This window comes from Alosa sapidissima, chromosome 14 (assembly GCF_018492685.1).
Source record: "Alosa sapidissima isolate fAloSap1 chromosome 14, fAloSap1.pri, whole genome shotgun sequence".
In the NCBI taxonomy this organism is placed as follows: Eukaryota; Metazoa; Chordata; class Actinopteri; order Clupeiformes; family Clupeidae; genus Alosa; species Alosa sapidissima.
Window position 1 is genome coordinate 4547248 of NC_055970.1, and position 19139 is coordinate 4566386.

Consider the following 19139-nt stretch of genomic DNA (forward strand, 5'->3'; position numbering starts at 1 on the left):
ACTATTTTGTATTTTACATACATGTATCAGACATACTGCCTATCCCTGGCTGTTGGCTGCAGCAACTCAAGCTAGGTAGTACTGATTGTTTTGTGTTTGTTTTGTGTTTATGTTAGTTTTGATCCAATTTGACAAGTGAAATAAATGTTTTTTTTTTTAAAGCTGTCATCGTCATAGGAACGATATTTAGGCTACCTCTGTTAAGCCTACACAAAGTTGCGTATTAAGGAGTATTTCCTGATCGGGGAAACCTTTCGTTCCGCAGTTCAATTGTGCCGCAGGCCAATAAAGGCAAGCGTGTTTGCCACTTACATTTCTGACATCTGACACTTCACACTGCTGCAAGTGCATCAAGAAAGGTCCCGCCTTACACCATGTTAATGGCCAATCATAGACAAGGATTTGGGGTGGCACCTGGGGTGGCCAATCGAATCTCAAGGGTGGCCTGTGTCACCCGGCGCCACCCCTCAGCATGCACATTTAATCCAATTAAAACATTCACAATCATGAAAGCTTTCGCATAGAAGACAACTAGCTAAATTGTTATTAGATCCGCTAAGCATCATTAGCACGCAGGGGCGTAGCACAATCCTGATGGGCCCCCATGTCCCCCCCTCATGCATATATTCCAGACTTTTCAAGGGCCCTCTCCCCCTTGGGGCCCGGTAATCAGTCCCACTTTTACCCCCAGTTCAACGCCACTGTTAGCACAAATTTGTTTAAAACTCTTGCATTCAAGTTGACTGATCATCTTAATACCAATGTATTCCAAGACTCAAAAGGGCCTGTCCCAAGGAGAACAAGTATTACCTTGGAACAGTCCAACCAGTAGACCATAATAAGCTAGCCAACACGGCTAGGCCTACTTTATTTACAATATTTCCAGGCTTCAACCAGAGCTGCTGTCAGCTTAAGCTGTAATAATAGTACCTAGGCTATAATCTGCATAATGTGCGCTGTCATGAATATCAGAAATTCAGTATTTTCTAAGTTTATATCAGTTGTTTATATATCAATATAATTCATATTATATAATATAATATTGTATATTATTATATACAATGTATAGGCTATGTATATTTAGTGTTCAAATCAGTCCAATTTATACATGTTTTCAAACATTCTAATCCTCTAGTGTTCCAAATTATTGAAATGTTATTTAATACTGTTACAGCCCTGTGTGTGTGTGTGTGTGTGTGTGTGTGCGTGCGTGTCTTTAAAGTTTATATCGAGTCCCTTTACTATCATTGCATGCAATACCTCTGGTTAAATGAGTAATAAAGGATGAGCAGCATTTGATATCCATTTGTCACAGAACACCTATTTATCCAAATATTGCCATATCATAACATGGTTAGCCTGTACTCACTGCAATTGGTTAGGTGGTGATTGCTGACCACTTGTCGACGATGTTGACTCATTTTGCATAAATGACTGTTTTGGTGAACAGTAATAAATAAAGAGTGGTTTTAGAATACATTTATTGCTTAGATTTAATCCTTAACCACGTAGTTTTAAGGTTTACATAATGCGTCTGAAGAAACGCTCTCCTACTTTGGGAGAATGGTATGCTCCTATTATGACGTATCATTCTGGGTTGAACTGTATCAAGGAGGCCTGTTTTGCTACCTTGTTTATGTCGACGTTCTTACTTTGTATCGAGTGAAGTAATACTAGCTCTTATTTAGGCCTAAGGGAATTTACTTTTTTTTATCTGAATATCGCGTCATAGAGGGAAAGCAGCAAAAATGAAATGGATGTTTAAAGAGGATCATTCTCTTGGTGAGCTCTGCACTAATTATTTTATGATTGTTCATATAGGCTACATTTCTGAAATATACGATTTGGGCTGCAGCCTATATAGCCAACATGTTAACAAATCAATCAGAATTTGGATTTGGCAAGCAGTTTACGAGTGGGTTTCTAGACCTTGACAGAACATCTGACTGTTCCTCCGTGAACTCTGGCTAACTGTAATAGCATTCGGCCAGATAGATAGTTGGGGTTACATTATAATTTTACATAGCGTGCGATTAGCGCCGTGCGCAAATTGATTTTTTAATTAATGGAAACCACCGAAGTAACCTCGGTCAGAAGCCTATAACAAATGTAAGATTATAAAAGTGAGTCTGGTGTTGACAAAACACACGCGTGACGCGAAAGGAACATAACCTTTCAACTCTGATAGCCTAAACGAATGTTGTTTTGCTTGTAAGAGCACTCAGTTTTGCAGCCCTTATATAGGCTGTCATATCAGTGTGAAGTGTAATAGCATAGGCCTAATTTAAAATGTCAGTCGACTCCAGTTTTCTACTTCGAGTTCACCCAGAGGTTGAAATAAAAATGAAAACGATAGCAGCACTGTGTTTAAACTAGTTACTTTCGATTTGATAATGTCACCATGTTTTGACTGCACGTAATCTTCTATATTTTGGAGGTCATTCCTCAAGTAGGCACAGGCCTTCAACTAACGCTTAAGTCTTATGATCATCCCATCCCATAAACAGTTTCTCAACTTTTAAAACGCTAAGTCATCATGTTGGCAACAACTTGCTACAGGCCTATCACATTGCCCTGCAACAACAAACCTCAGTTTGGTTTGTCAGGCTAATCATCCGTGTAGTATGCCTTAGAGCTGCAGAGGAAGAGGTATGCCACTATAGTGGTGTTTAGTTTTAAGACAAGTTTTGTTATTTTAGAGTCTGTCTTAAGTTTGATTAACTGGTTCTATCAGTTGTATTAGCTTTGGCCATATTCATACTGTCAATTCTGATCAAATACACAAGACCCTACTCAGACCTGGAGTCGTGATACAATAACAAGTCAGCACTACTTTTAGTTCAGATGTGCGTTTTCCCACAGGACCAGGTCTCTTATAACCTGCTGCCATTACTCTCTGTCTTTCCACAGAACATCGATGTGTAGAGTCAGCCAAAATTCGCAACAAATACCCAGACAGGGTTCCAGTGAGTATTAGACCTTCCCATTCTGGTACAAATGATTTGTTCTTGTATCTCCTCCGCCATTTTGTGTGTTAAATGTCCCGTACCCTGTTTTTCAGGTAATAGTCGAAAAAGTATCAGGATCACAAATAGTGGATATTGATAAACGGAAGTACCTGGTTCCCTCGGACATCACCGTGGCTCAATTCATGTGGATCATTCGAAAACGAATCCAGCTGCCATCAGAAAAAGCCATTTTCCTGTTTGTTGACAAGACGGTGCCTCAGTCCAGGTCAGACCTCAGTCTACACCAAAATAGCTAAAATAAAAGTTTGCTTGAAATTGTTGATAAGTATGAAATCATTTGACAATCTATGTTGTGTTTTCTTTCAGCATAACAATGGGACAGCTGTACGAGAAGGAGAAAGACGAGGATGGTTTTTTATACGTGGCTTATAGCGGCGAGAACACTTTTGGCTTTTAAAACACCTTGACTACTCCTACAGACTCCCCCATCACCCCTTTCTCCAACTCAATAATGATAAGCAAATGTGTTATGCGAAAAGGATGACACAATGGTGACCATAAAGATAGAGAATGTGGATGCACCAGTTATTGCTGCCTCGTTTGTGTGTTTTGAATTTGTGCACATTGACATTCTGTTATGTAGAGGTTTGAAAGAAGAGTTGTTTGTGTGTGTAAATAATTTGTATTTTTGGTTGGAAGTGCTTTTTATGTCTCATCAATGATGTAAAAATATTTTGTTTGATATTTCGTGGTCTTCATTTACTATAATATTTAACAACAAAATATTTTATCTATAATGAATATATATATATATATATATATATCCAACCAATAAAGATCTGTCAGATTATGTTCATCTATTGCTGTGGTCAGACTTCTGAACTGGAAATAACTACTCTTAGCAGCACCGGTAAACATAAAGGTGCATTTAAAATTTTAGAATATCATGGAAAAGTGAAAAGTAAAACTTTCATAATCTAGATCCATTACACACAAAGTGAAATATTTCAAGCCTTTTTTGTTTTCATTTTGATCATTCTAATCTTAATTATGGTTTACAGCTCATGGAAATCAAAAATTCAGTATCTCGGAATATTAGAATAACATATTTAAAACAGAGACGTCGACCTGAGAAGAGCTCTAATCAGCTAATTGTGTCAAAACAATTTCTTAAGCCTTTAATCTCTCAGTCTGGGCAGGGCAATTGACTTTTCCCATGATATTCAAATTGTTTGAGATGCACCTGTAAGAGAACAGTTCCCTTCAAAGTGCAGAGTATCTGTTGTGTTGTTATGGGTAGCCCTTCTTTAAAATGTAGCCTACACCTAATGTGAACTAGAATCTTTATCCATCAAACACAGGGAGAAGGATTTTTTCTTGGTGTAGCTAAAAAACGAGGTGCAGTATAGGCCTAGTTATTAAAAGATCAAATGAAGAATAAATAAATAAATAAATAAAATTCACTGACATTGAACACAAGCAGACAACAGGTAAGTGCATGCTAATGCAACAATTAAGATCAAGATAAATCACTCATAGGCCTATAGGTTGCAGCAACAACTAACTGTGCAGAAATAAAAAATATACGTCTACTTAAATATGTTTAAGTAATAATCAGGGTTCCCACTCTAAATCAAATGTAAAATTCCATGACTGAATTTCCATGACTTACTATATAATGAATGGTACAATATACCGACCAATGATTGCAGAGCAACCGCATATAGCGTTCAAGAATCATGAATAAATGGGCATTGAATAAACAAAGTTGGGCTACTGAAGCAAGCAGTAAAGCTAATGACCAGATATACACCAATTTTGTGTGGAAATATATGGGTCATTCCCATAGGATGGCCCGCCAGGCTAATGACCCGTGGGAACCCTGAATAATATAAAAGTGCAAAAAGCTGCCAGGTCTGAGTGATGAATGTTAATTTAAGGTGTTACTGATCCTGACCCTTGTGGCCTGAGGGCAGAAACTCCTTCTCAGTCTCAGTCCTGTTTCCTGAAGAAAGGAAAGGAGAAGTGGATTTTAAAGATTTTCCTGATTGATGGCCATCTCAACAGACTCATTTCTGTCACATGTATCTGTGACGAAAAATAGAATCATGTGATGTTGTCAGAATCAGACTTCATGATCTGATTCACAGTGCAAGTAATTGAAATATGATAGGCTTTTCAAGCAGGCTACTCTGTTTACGGACAGATAAGTGGCTTTGTGAGGTAGGCTATTAAAGTAGGCTAGTCTTTGAATGAAACGGGGCCGCCGGCAAATATATTTTAAAACATGAATTAGGCCTTTAAGGTCTGTGTGTCGGTGAAATTGAGCGTGCATACGCAGCAAACGTTTCTGCGCAATAGGTCATTTTGCTGCGCCGGGCCGCACTACGCGTCACTTTCCAACAACGTATTCCCGTATTCGGATGCCTACCGCCTACCATAGACGCCTATCGTAAATGTACCGTTAGCTGCCAAATATTCAGCGGATCCATCCACCGGAAGTCTAACCACCATTTGTACAGAAGACCAGGCAATAGTAATGGGACACTATGAATGAACACACACATCGAGTCGCTCATTCTCGAGAACGCTGCATAGTAAGTAATTGCTTTCTTCTACATGGGCGTTATAAACATTGATTCCAACCTATTTTGGTTAGTTTTACAACCTGATACTCACGTCATATACGAGAGCATTGGCTACTTCAATTGTTGCTTAGACAGGAGCCTTCATTCGAGGAGACGTTCCTTATTGTTCACCTAAATCTCCAACTAATTTAATTAATCCTGTATTTAATGGAATTTGGAACTTGTTACATAGGGACTAAATCATGTAAATGCAGTGTCGACCTACACAGGCAGCGTTGTCAAAGGGCTATAGCCTACTCTTTGATGTTGCTGGCTAGCTGTTTGGCAATTTGAAATTCTGCATTGCTTACCTCGCCCTTTTCACATCAACCGCGTGGATCATACACATCATGACATAGACTGTTGCTTGTTTAGGCTCATATGTATGCATAATGAAAACAATGTTGCTTGTAGTGTAAATGCAACAGTTTGTATTCGGTTGCGTGCAGTTATAAACTCTGATACAAATGTAGCCAACGGAGTCGACATGTGTCACGTTGACATGGATACAGGCCAACTGTATGCTGACCAAATACACCTTGAAAACACGCACGGTTTGAAAATATAAAGCCTCATTTCGGTAGTTCTGGATTTAGAATATTATATTAGTTCAATATAACTATAGGCTAACTATAAGGTGTAGCCTACAGCACACAGTAACATTTTTACATATTTTTTGTAGATAGATATTTAGATTAGGATTTCTTAATGTGCTAAACAGACTGGCTTGTTGTCATGTCAATGTTTTACATTTACCTCAGATACAAATAATGCCCGACTTTTGCTGTTTTAAGAGACAATCCGATGGACTAATATACTCCCCCTTTTCAGGTGTGCAGCATCCACTACATGAGCTGTTGATGTTGCAATGGTGCTGGACCTGGGTGATAATTGCATGGAGCAGACAGAGGGCATGGGTGCAGTCAGGAACAGCACCGATGGGATAGGTCCTGAGGCCCAGCCTGACAGAGCCAAACCCGTCAGGACCCGAGCTAGAACCAGCAGCATCGGCCAGAGGGACCGTCTCTCCCACAATGGGCTGCAGCCCAAGGCTTGCTCCGGTGCGGGCATCTCCACAGACACAGACCACAAGGCCGTTGCCGGGGAAACTGTGGTTCGTCGGGGCACAGGGGAAGTCGCGCAGGCAACGGGTCGGAGAGCTAGTGGGCGGAGGCCCCTGAGTCTGGAAGTCACCCCACAACGGCTGAGGACCAGCCAGACCACTGAGAGGAAGATCCTGCAGCCACCATGGCGGAGTGGAGCCCCCTCTCCGCCCATGCGCAGCCTAACAAGCCCCAGCCTGGGGCCAGAGGGGGGCTGGATGCGCCGCAGCGAAAGCACCTGCACCATGAATGCCAGCGTGACCCCGAGGCCCAGCAAGGGGCGCATTCGCTCAGCCACCTCCCTGCCCCATATTGCCAAGCTAGGCAGCCTCAAACCAATGCCCCCAGCCCCCTCACCCAGGGTGCCCTGTCTGCTGGTGGCCCTGCGGCCGATCAATCTGGAGCAGGAGCGCCAGACCTTTTTTGAGTCAGACTACCAGTACGAGCCTCAGTTTGAGTATGTTTCACCAGAACCAGTGAGCGTCCTGGAAAAGTACAAGGAAGGTTCTGGTCTTTTCCTTTCCCAGGTACGTTGCATCGAATATCAACATGATAATTAACTAAAGGGCTAAACAGGAGAAGAGAACAAAAAAAAATGTAGTGCATGTGTCCTTGTTTGAGGAGAAAAAATGCGGTGATTTTTAATCAGGTGATTTTTATAATTAACTGTCCTTCTATTACAGGCTATAGGCATCATGGAATGTGTTCTGAGGAAGTTTGGCACATATGAGAACTTTGAAGAAATCACAGGGGGAAGTGTGCTTCCTAAAAGCCGCGTGTGGGCATCGGCACGCAAATACTTGCAAAAGGAGGGCTGTGTGGGAGAGGTGGATGTTTGTTTTTGTTTGTATTTTTGCGTTTAAATGTTTCTTTTTGTAGTTTTCTCCTGTGACCTTAGTTGTTCTGTGTCCATCTAGGTGGTGGTGTGCCTCTCTGATGAGCTGCTGTCCCAAGCAGTGATGATGGTGGAGCGCTGTCGACCAACACTGACCATCAACCTGCAGGGAGCTCGTCAGCATTGGCTAGAGGGAATGCTCAGGCATGAGATTGGTATGCTACGGCCTATGGTCAAAAATTACTTTATGTCAGTAATAACAGTGTAATTATTCAACTATTTCATTGTTGGCCATCGCCATGCCACCAGAACCTGGCCAGAGGCCCTTTCCGAAACTAGTGATTTCGGCCACTCTCTAGCCCCTTGCACTCTGTTTGCGCATTCAGGAGGAGGCTTATTATTAAGGGCTATCCAAAACTAATTACTGTTAAGTGGTAGAATGTTATAAACCCTCCAATGCCGAGTGAACACCAAGGGTGACTTGTCGAGGGTCAATTGTCAATTAATGTGGCATGTCATGGAGGATGTTTTATACCCTGAGTACCCCTGTAAACAAATCCATGGTTCCGTTACAACCTGTTTCCGCTAGGGAGAGTGAAGTTCGTCCCAAAACTGAGTGCGATATTATACCCTACGAGCTAATCAAGGGAGCTTGATTTAGCTGTGAGGGTGATTCCCACCCTAGTGCACTCCGTAAGGGGGAGTGGGTAGGTACTAGTTTCGGAAAGGCCCATACTCTTGCAATATAGAATACATACAGTATATATCCTCATAGAGAATATTGCAAGAAGACCATGTCAAATGTATTATTGTAGTTTTCATTGGTAAACCAATATAACTCACCCAATCTTAAGGCAAAAAAAGAAATATGGTGACAAGGCATTATTTGAAAGGGATCATCAATTGCAGTTCCTCAGATTCATTAAGGGGGAAATGTAGTGAAGTTCTGTACTGTTACATAGTAATACCCAGTGTGAATTTCTCCAAATATGGATCTCAGTCCCTGTGAATGCTTACTAGTAGACGGGATATGTTTGAGCTTTATCCCCCTTAATCTGCTTAAGCCATCCTTTAATGCCAGAAAAGTTATTGCAGTAAATTAGTGCAAGTGTGGTATATATCCCCAGGTCTTTGTGCCATTCAGAGTATTGGTCTGTTGGAGGTGTTAAGATGGGTTCACTTCTAGGTCTTATTTATGCTTGGTACAATACGGATTATCTTTGTTAGGCACTCACTACTTGCGAGGTGTGAACAACAATCTCCAGTCTTGGAGTAGTGCCGCAGGCAGGAAGAAGTTTGGCCTGAAGCCTGCCAACCCCACCGAGGAGGGCCTTGCCAGTTTACACAGCGTGTTGCTAAGGAAACAGCCCTACCTGTGGCGTGCCGCTCTGCTTTACTACACGGTGCACCACGCTGCCAACATGAGCTTCAGTCAGCTCTTCAGCCACATAGCCCGCTTCGTCCAGGACCCCGCAGTGCGCTGGGAGTACTGCCTCCGTGCCAAGAGGGGACAAACTGATACCTCCAAACCAGGTCTGTGAACATGCCGTATGTTAGGTTAGCATCCAGTTCATTTACAGGAATTGAAGCCATACCTTGTTTAAATGAACTGAGCCATTTAAAAATAGTTTACCCAGATGAAAGGTCAATTTAAGTCTTAACATGTGTTTTTGGTTTGTACAGGCTGCTTCAGTAAGGATCAGGTATATCTTGATGGAATCCTCAGGATTTTGCGACACAGGAGAAACATTGATTTCAAGATGTTAACCTCTCTTGGCAAGGTCAGGTCCTCTGTGAATTACGGTATCCTGACGGTACTATGCTGGCCTTGATATGGTTGCTGATGCTTTTTTAAATGTCTTCACAGGTATCTTATGAGGACGTGGAGAGGCTCCGACATATGGCGGTCCTCCACAGGACCAGAATTCCTCACTTTATGCAGGATGAGGTGCGGTACCTTCAACACCTCGACTACATTGTTGAAGTCAACGAGCTGGATGATGCAGAGCTCCAAAATCTCGTACCTTAGGTCTTTTTCCAAGGCCTCAGAACCATGGACTGTTGGTGATGACAGGGGCCAAGGTTTTTACAGAGGACCAGGATGCCTGGAACGGGGCCATTGACAAATATCTACATCTTCACTATACACATACTATGATATCATAGATGTCATCAGAAGTAGCCTATTGGTTTCTGACTTACAGAGACCTACATGGCATAATCATATACCACTATATTATCATGTTTACCAACACTGTTGCAAGAAAAAGTTTCTAAAACCTTTACAATTACCTATCCTACTGTGTTCTTAATCAGACTGTTTATTACTGCATTTTAAATGAAAGATATATCATGGATAAAATCCTGGTGTGTCCAAAGGGTCCAGAAACTTTTTCTTACAATGATAATCCTAAACTCTCTTTAGGGTCATATCATTATCATATTACAAAGATAGTATTCCATAGCCAATCCATTTACTATAATTATGAGGGAACTATGATTAGCCTTACTTACGATAAATGCACAACCTACTGGGCAAAGCCATCAGCAGTTTTTATAATTGTCCATTTCTTAGATATTCCATATATCTAAATGGCACATAATAACAATGGAGTAAATTTAAGAACAAGTGTAGAGAACACAATGCAAGTTATGTCCTCTATGAATTATTCAATTTGATTTTAAATGAGAATTCTTGGGGCCCATAACTCAACGGTAGTGATATGATTCTAACTCCTTTTAAGTCACATATCAACTGGTGGCCTTGTATTTGGGTCAGTATACATCTTGTGTTGTATGAAAGCATGCCAATGTTGAACTAACATTAGTAATCATTCATCTGTCAGATGGACCTTGTGCATATCTAAAGCAAGTTGGTATAAAAAAAAAAAGTGACTGAGCACACCCTTCGCTCAACTCCTTTTCATGTACTCTCAAAGGCACTGCATTTAATGTATCTCCTAAAATGCCTGCCACAATATTGCTACTGCTTTGTCAACATTTCAAGATCACTCATGTTCTACATATTTATGCAACTATTTATTTTATATTTATTTTCCGTGTGTACTTTGAAAACGAATGTTACTGGTATTAGCTTTATATCTCCATTTTGAAGGAGTACATTGTTTCAAGCCTTAGTATTGTGAACAGCAGTAAAGGGCACCAAGGATGACTCATGACTAAAATTTAAATTTATTTTGCCACATATAAAAGACGTGGCAGATGTTATCAAGATTGTCTCAAACACCAACAAGTGCCATTGACTTGTGTCTCCTCGTGATATTTACAGTATACTGTAGCAGCAGCTGTACAGGGCAGCCTTTTATATGTATTGTACACTCAGTACAGTGTTCTGACCTCTTTCAAGGCATTAGATTTTACTTGATTCTGACTGTGCCGTGCACACCTATCTAGTATGCTGAAAGATAATCGAGAAAGAAAAAAAAAACGGGACCGTTTACTTCTCAAGAGCAACCTTGGTGGACTTTAACATTGGCATATACATGTACGTAGGTTGACTGTGACTCATCCAAGCAAGCCTGTTACTGCTGCAGCTAGGTGCAAAAACAGCTAAAAAAGCAAGTGCTTTCCATAGCTCCCTCATGGCTGTGATTTTGTTTTAGCTTATTTGTTTTTTGTAGTACCTGTTTGTAAATTGAAGCGTACTGGGCTCAGGGGTAGAGAGCAAAATATCGTGTTGTGTGCCTTAGGAAGGCGCAGGGCTTATTATGTAGTGGCCACATTTGTTTAAGTGCACAGACTTGTAAACACTTCTCTGTACCGTCATGTTACACACTGCACGAATATTGCACATTTTGTGTTTGATGTGATTAAACTGGAAATTCCAGTGTATTTATTAAAATACCACAACCAATTTGTCACCACCAGCCCAGAGTCTCCTCATTCAAAGATGTAACTAGAGTACACTTTCATACACTAGATATTTTGTTTTGGAGACCCAGTAGATTTCAGCCATCACATGTAAACACAATGGAATCTTTCTGGAATTCACTGAAACGGTGCATGGTATGTTCTGTCATTTCACCAGACTCTCATTACACATGTATTTGGTATTGAACAACTTTTTTTCCCCAGATTTTATTAGAGCACATTTTCAATTACTAGACCGGCGAACTAAAATGAATGCAACTTGTTTACGTTTGCTGCAACACTCCCACTGGATACCAAACCAATCCGAAACAGCAAGTCAACAAAATAAGAGAATGTGCATGTTCACCTTGCAGTATTTTGCTTTTGTTAAGCTAGTATGTTTTAACAATACAGAAAAACGAGATATTTGACACTAAAAAGAGATAGGTCACATTCTCAGACTTTTAGGCAAAGGTAGAAATTGTTAATGCACACTTGCAAGACAAAATTAAACCACTGCAAGGTAGACATGTTTTTGGAGCCAAAAACAAGGTTTTACAAGGTTTCTTTCCCCTGGTAACATGATTACCATATAAATACATAGTTATAGACATTTCATCAATAGTGTGACAAACATTACATAATGCACTTTAATATACTTCTTAAACATCATATATATGCAATGTCATTTTGGAGGCTTCTGTTGCTGTATAAATAATGGCATCCCTGCACTATAGTAATGTAATGAGGACATACATACAACAAATAAAATAAAATTTATTTATTCTCATTGATAGTAATTCTCAATCCAACCATAGCAGAAAAAAAAAAATTCTCCATGCCACTCAACACTACAGCTTCGGATTCTGACCTCATATCAGCAGGTGAGAACCCCGTCCAGCAAAAACCCCATTGGCACTGCTAGGACCGATCCCTCTTGAGATACGCAGACCCAATGCAAGGGGGGAAAGAGCAGGCATTCTTTCCTCCGGTGTCTGCCAAGCTTATTTTAAAACTGGGAGGGAGGGGAGAGGAAACAAAAGAGGGGAGCGCAGGTGGGATGGGGTTCAGTGTGTTCTTTTACAAAACGCTTTTTTTTTTTCTTCTCTTCTTTCTCTCTAACTAAAAATAAAAAGGAGTGGTTGGAGAAGGAGGGCGAACTACTGTTGGTTGTACTGTTCCTGTTGGGGGTCTAGAGCAGCGGGTAAACAGTGTGGGTTTGTTTGTCTGTGTGTGTGTGTGTGTGTGTGTGTGTGTGTGTGTGTAGAAGAGACGATTTGCCAGTGTATGCACATGTATTTTTGTGTGTCTTTGTTCGTTCTGTACATGTCCGTGTGCTGGATGACATTTTTGTTTTTTGTTTTTTTTGTTCCAGTAAAACTGTCCTCCTGAGGGGCAGAGAACTCTGCCACCAAAAAAGTTTCAAGAGTTGAGGTAAAAACAAAAAAAGACGAAAAAAGAATCATAATAAACTGGGGTGTTTCCTGGGAAGAGAAAAGGAAGAGATATGCCAAACCATCTGGTGAGTATTGAAAACTAATACACAGCAAGAGAAAATAGAGAAAGAGAGAAACCTGATGAAGCAACAGAAATGGTGATACCTGCTCATCATGTTGCGTTGGAGCCGCTTATTGCAAGAGTGCTGTCTGTGTTGGAGAGAGACTGTCCCTTCAGCACAGGATCTGTTGGGAGAGACCAGAGGTCACAAAGGCTCACACTGCACTACACTGGACTTCACTGAGGTAATGTGGTAAATACACAGATCATCCACCCATCGATGGATTAATCAATCCATCTCTCTCTCGTATATATATATATTACATTACATTACATTTAGCAGACACTTTTTGACCAAAGTGACTTATATATTACAAGGGATCACATTGTCCCCAGAGCAACTTGGGGTTAAGTGCCTTGCTCAAGGGCACAACGGTGGAAGCCGGGAATTGAACCGACAACTTTCAGGCTACTGCACGCTAGCCCAGCTCCTTAACCACTACACTACCACCGCCCACGGTATATATGAGAAACGCAGACAGGGAACAAAGGACAGACAGGGTTACTATTGGATAGGATGACCGAGTCTTACAGAAGTAAGGGTGCTCCATGGCTTCGGCAGCGGTCAGCCTCTGCTGATGGTCATAGCGCAGAAGCTTGTCCAAAAGGTCGAGGGCCTCTGGGCTCACCAGGTGCTGGTTCTCCGGCTGAACAAACTGCTCCCAGCGCTTACGTGTCTGCCTGCACAAGAGCCACCAAAACGCAACAGAGCAGCGACCCGTTAAGCTTCACCAACCAAAATTGTGAAATGATGCTTAAGGCTCCAAAGAATGTCCTTATACACTAATATATATATATATATATATATATATATATATATATATACACACACACTAATTTATACTCATGAGGCTCTTCCCAACAATTCAGCCCAAAGGATACTCACTGGCCCAGTAGGTCCTTGAAACGGGTGTCCAGTTCAATGTGGTACTTTTGCAGGTAGTCATAGAGTTCCTCTGTTCCCAGGACCTTGGCTATACGGACAAGCTGCAAGAACAATGGCCCAGTGAAGCTAAACATGACACATTCCTCACATAACACAAGCCTCTGGGTGTGGAGGCTAAATGCCTCCCCTCAGCTCGTCGGAGATAGCAAAGACAAATACCTGGTCATAGTTATCTTGTCCGTGGAAAAAGGGCTCCTTCTGGAATATCATACTGGCCAGCATGCAGCCCAGGCTCCACATGTCCAGACTGTAGTCGTACATCTGTAAAGAGAAAAGCCAGATAACACTGGAGTAAGACAACACTGTCAGACAAACGATGCACTTATAATCAAATGGACACAACGACTACATGAATCTAAATGGATCAGCAATTGGCTGGAAGAGAGACACAGATAGAGGCTAGTTCACCTGATAGTCCACCAGCAGCTCTGGTCCCTTGTACGACCTGGATGCCACCCTGACATTGTACTCCTGAGCAGGGTGGTAGAACTCTGCCAGCCCCCAGTCAATGAGACGCAACTGTTGCCAACACACGCGCACACACACACACACACACACACACACACACACACACACAATAAGATGACCGCAAGATGAACATATTGCCACACTAAGCCAGAGCAATAACAATAGGGAACACAGTGAATGTGGCGCCCTGACCATCTGGTATGTCAGGGCATTTTTATGCTTTCTGAGGTTTTCTGAGGAAAAACAATAGTTATGAATAGAATAAAATATAATACATTTGCTAAATAATACAACACAAGAATGAATGAACATGAGAGTGAGGTCATTTCTTGTTTCAGCGGCACTGTTACTGTTTGTAAGTGTTTAAACTGTAAACGGTTTAAGCAGATCAAATACCCAACACAGAGATCTGATACTACATGGGGACAATTGCAATACCAAGGTGTCTCTTCACAGTGGACATGGGGATATTCTCTTATACGAATTAGCAGACACTAATGATTTTAGAGAAAACACTGGGTACCTTTCTCATTTGGTGGTCTATCATCACATTGTGTGGCTTGACATCCCGATGCATGATCCCCATGCTGTGACAGTAGTCCAGAGCCTGTCAGAACACACACACACACACACACACACACACACACGCTGTGGTCACAATGTGCTGGATTGGATGTAAAAACAAGTGTAGCATTTGAAGTCTTGCAGTCTAATCACCTTGAGCAGCTCATACAGGTAGAAACGTATATCAAAATCTGTTAGCCTCTGGTACAGGTCCTACAAAGACAAAAGGCAATTATTAACCATTAAGAACACTGACTTCTCTGAATTGATTCGATAGATTCGGTCGTCCATTAAAAAAGCCTTTACCTTAAAATCTGTGTTATTAATGCACTCAAAGACAAGTGCTGGTGTCCTCGACTGTAGAAAGAAGACATACATTTACAAGGGTTGTCATAGATCGCAACTTTTCATGCTGCAGTCTCAGTGGTGGCCTCAAATGAGTTAAAACGAATAGAATTGCACGAACAGCTGACTCCACTTACAATGCATTGTGAAATATAACCATTTGCTACTTATTTCAGCTGGGAAGCTTAGAACAGACAATGTGTAAGAGTGCATACCACTGGATCCTTCACTGTGTCCACCAGACGAATTATGTTGGTGCCTCCTTTCAGATTTTCTAGGATTTTGATCTCACGTTTGATCTTCTTCTTCTTCACAGGCTGAGGGTGTTTAAATAGTCAGTTATACACAGGAGGTAATGAGGTAAATGCAGCAGACGGTCAAGAACATGGCCACCCATGTTAATAAGCAGTGATAGCTGCAAACAGTCATTAGGGCTTTACCTTGAGGATTTTGACAACCACCCTTTCATTGCTGTTGACGTTGATGGCTTCAAAAACTTCGCTGTACTTCCCTCTGCCCAGTTTACGTACAAGCTGATAGTCATCCTGGTTGCTGAATGTCACAAGAACAATAAATACATCATATTAACGTCAACAGCATCATCTCACCAGGCAACACCCTGAGGGAAAAAAAACATTAACAAGGCACCTCAATCACATCCAATGGCCTAAATATCAGTATAGGTATATTGGTCCAACAATAAAGCGGTACCAAAACCTATTCTACATCATTAGCTGTGAAAAACAAATCAAGCTACACATAAAAGCTACAAGCCAACTCATCCAGTTAGTGCTAACTCCTACTTGCACATATTTCACTGACATCCTAGAGGCTCCATTGTCTGTCCATCAACATCTTTGAGCTTGTGACAGTGTTGTTATATATATATATATATATATATATATATATATATATATATATATATATATATATATATATATATATCTGAGGTCAGGCTCAGTGAGAATTTTTCATCTGGAAATGTCCCAGTGATGCAGCCTGTGGTGTTCAATGAGATATGAGATTAGATTATAGACATGTTTCCTTTAACATATGGTTTTAACCAATAAATCCTCAAATGTTGAAGTTCAAAAGGATCAGCAGGTTTCAGATATAAGAAAAAATATGCCTGACAGCTGGGTCTCCCCCTGCTTTTATCTATCCATTAATAAACTTTGCTAGAACTTTCTATGTGAGATGTCAATGAAAGATGTGTGTCTTACTATAGTAGGTCGCAAACAGCATCAGTAACTGAAATGCACAGATTTCAAAATATCACTGTCAGTCAAAATAAATCTTATTTGGGCATATAATCACGCCTTGGTTGCAATTACCCGTGAGGGAAAGGTGCAACTGGCATACCGTTAATTAACGTGATGTTATGTGATGGTGGGTGGTAATCATTTGAGGCGTGGCTGTGGAAAAAGCCTTTGCTGACCACTCGCTGCTGTATGATTGATGGAGAGGGAAGGGGAGTGGGGGAAGCTTCACTTACAGTATTCACTGCTGACAGTATTCAGCCATAGCCCATGTTGTAGGCTTACTGTTTAGCCATCTATTGAGGGAATATAGGATGCATTTTGGCACATCACTAGATGATTATGAATGTCCATGATCCCTATCCGTCAATCACATATAATCCGATTGACATTCTGATTTCAACAAGCCACCAGAGCACTGATGGCATAACCAAAAGACTGAATTCTTACCTCCAGCTTGGGACGTGAGCTTCATAGTCCCAGTACTCTTTGCTCTTCAGCTTGTTGACATCGGCATACACCCGTGCTTTGCTACCGGCCGCTGGACCGGGCATGGCGGGTTTCAACAATCGATCTGTCCGAGACCCCCCTACCGCAAGACTCTTATCTATAAACCGAACAGCAGAACACCTACACTCCGGCGTCTGGACCTTAGCTGCTTCAGAGTAGGAGTTTCTCCTCACGACAAATTTCGTCCGTGGTTGGTGGCTGAACAGTGCTGGCCACCGCAAACTCTCATTAGAGCTAGCAGTGCGGATTGTCAGTACAACGATGAGCGAGTGTCCAAGCTTGCTGAACAGGCTGTTTGGCGGAATATGGAGAGCCAGTTTAAACGACGCGTCGGTATAAGAGGGAAATAACGTTAATAAGATGAGGTAGAAGTAAAATATATTGTGCAGCAGGGATTCAATCGCGAATAAACTGTTTATCCTGTGAAAAATAATAAATAACTGGAGAATAGCCACAATGTGTGGGCAACGGAGTTATTTTCTGGTTTCCACGTATAACCTATACTAGCTTTACTAGCTAGCTAACTACATTAGTCAGCGACCCGCGATCCAGTGTAGGGGAATGCAAACGGAAGAGACTGGTTTGCGGGCACTGTAGACCTTAGCTAGGAGTCGTAAGGCCCGTTGCAACTAAATTAAAACGAAGCTGTCAAGCTAACTCACCAAAAGACTAAATAAAATACGATATAATGCAAATCAAATAAACATTAATTACAAAGCATACTGACCGCACATATTGTCCATTGTGGCAGGATCGTCCATTCGCAGACGAGCAATAACGTTAAAACAAAATAGTGTAGAATAGCTTTTCGATCACAGGCTAACGGTAGCTAGCTAACTGGCCCTGTGTTTTAAGGTAATGTTAGCTACGTACAAAGTCTTTCGCACGAAATACACCGATTCACGCCCAAAACACCAATTCCCTAACGGCGTGCTCAACTCTGCCAGGGGAACCCCTGGTATCGCTAAAATGAAGGGGTGTGGGGATCCCCTTATTGGAATCCCCTTCGGTTCATTCTTCAGTGCTACGAGTGTTTGCGGGGACAGCGTTAGCTAGTCAGCTAACTAAATCAGTGAGAGACTGGAACCAATATGTCCATGGAACCAGCAGCCAGCGTCATCAGACAGATTTTTGGTTCCGGGTCTCAAAACGGCGAAATCCGTCGGGTCTACTGACTGATTAATTGAGTTTATAGGTGTACAACGAATTAATATGGACCAAAATAGTATTTAGTGCAAAAATAACTAACGTGTCATATGTAGCCTTCTGCAACTGAAAATGAACTCGATGTGAACTTTATTACGAACCAGAGTCTTGTCACTTTGACACACCCACATTCCGTGACCAAGGCTACGCTACACAATTTTATCACGTCGCAAAACTGCTTTAGCCTACATAGGCTATGTAATACAACAGTAATGTTGTATTGCGTTTTGCACTGATGCTGTACAATATGAGTCTGATAATCTGCATATGTCTATTGTTGTAAATGTTAGCAACTAGGCTACTGCTCTAGAAGCAATTCAACACTTCAATTTAACAATCACTGCAACCATATGCAAACTCTGTTCTGTTCAGTCTCCGGATGCATCTTAACTAGGCTTTAATTTGCATGTGTCCTCGTTAATGGATAGACATACATTGATTTGGTGTTTCCACGTGATAAATCAGCATATCACAGTTCTTCATCGCATCATTGGTTTTACTGTCAATGATCATTGCTACTGTGTCTAGTGTGTCATTCTGGATCAATAACGTGTAGGCTTTACTAAGATGTATTGCGCATGCTTCATTTTAAGGCCGAGCTGATCGTTTAAGAATTAGGTTAGGCTATCTGTTGAAAACAGACAGTAAAAGAAAGGTTGAACCCCCAATTGTACATTTTCTTTTGGTATATTATCTCCTAATGAAGGAAAGTTAAGGCAACTGGAAGTGAGTAGATATGTCCTCATTCAGCAGGAATCTGTCTAGCCCACACTAAACTGGAATTTGGTAAGGCTTATTATTAACAACAGCTTGTCAAGTAAGCAGAGATCTGGTAACATGTGAGACTCACAATGACACCACAATTTTTGATTGATTTCCA

The 19139-nt window shown here is 41.3% G+C and overlaps 3 protein-coding genes across 5 annotated transcripts; 2 read left to right on the forward strand and 1 right to left on the reverse strand.

Moving 5' to 3' along the window:
- Window positions 1–1592: 1592 nt before the first annotated feature.
- LOC121682200 (gamma-aminobutyric acid receptor-associated protein-like 2) lies at window positions 1593–3711 on the forward strand. The gene is made up of 4 exons (XM_042062247.1): window positions 1593–1782; window positions 2911–2966; window positions 3062–3234; window positions 3336–3711. The coding sequence occupies exons 1-4, from the start codon at window positions 1749–1751 to the stop codon at window positions 3424–3426; spliced, it is 354 nt and encodes a 117-aa protein (XP_041918181.1). The 5' UTR covers window positions 1593–1748; the 3' UTR covers window positions 3427–3711.
- Window positions 3712–5073: 1362 nt separating this feature from the next.
- LOC121681586 (uncharacterized protein KIAA0895-like) lies at window positions 5074–11415 on the forward strand. Its single transcript, XM_042061395.1, has 7 exons — window positions 5074–5566; window positions 6428–7226; window positions 7383–7526; window positions 7617–7749; window positions 8762–9067; window positions 9218–9315; window positions 9402–11415. The coding sequence occupies exons 2-7, from the start codon at window positions 6465–6467 to the stop codon at window positions 9561–9563; spliced, it is 1605 nt and encodes a 534-aa protein (XP_041917329.1). The 5' UTR covers window positions 5074–5566; window positions 6428–6464; the 3' UTR covers window positions 9564–11415.
- A 755-nt stretch (window positions 11416–12170) lies between these two features.
- On the reverse strand, window positions 12171–18302 carry csnk2a2a (casein kinase 2, alpha prime polypeptide a). 3 transcript variants are annotated; one of them, XM_042061398.1, is made up of 13 exons: window positions 16994–18302; window positions 16508–16535; window positions 15725–15836; window positions 15500–15601; window positions 15246–15296; window positions 15093–15152; window positions 14899–14982; window positions 14316–14426; window positions 14067–14168; window positions 13848–13948; window positions 13494–13642; window positions 13006–13086; window positions 12171–12888 (listed from the first exon to the last, which is right to left on the reverse strand). In XM_042061398.1, exons 1-12 carry the CDS (start codon window positions 17016–17018, stop codon window positions 13013–13015), a joined length of 999 nt encoding a protein of 332 aa, XP_041917332.1. In that variant the 5' UTR covers window positions 17019–18302; the 3' UTR covers window positions 12171–12888; window positions 13006–13012. The 3 variants fall into 3 exon arrangements, with proteins under 3 accessions (XP_041917332.1, XP_041917331.1, XP_041917330.1); XM_042061397.1 differs by lacking the exon at window positions 16508–16535 and having other exon boundaries at window positions 12171–12419; window positions 16994–18299; XM_042061396.1 differs by lacking the exon at window positions 16508–16535 and having other exon boundaries at window positions 16994–18299.
- Window positions 18303–19139: the final 837 nt, after the last annotated feature.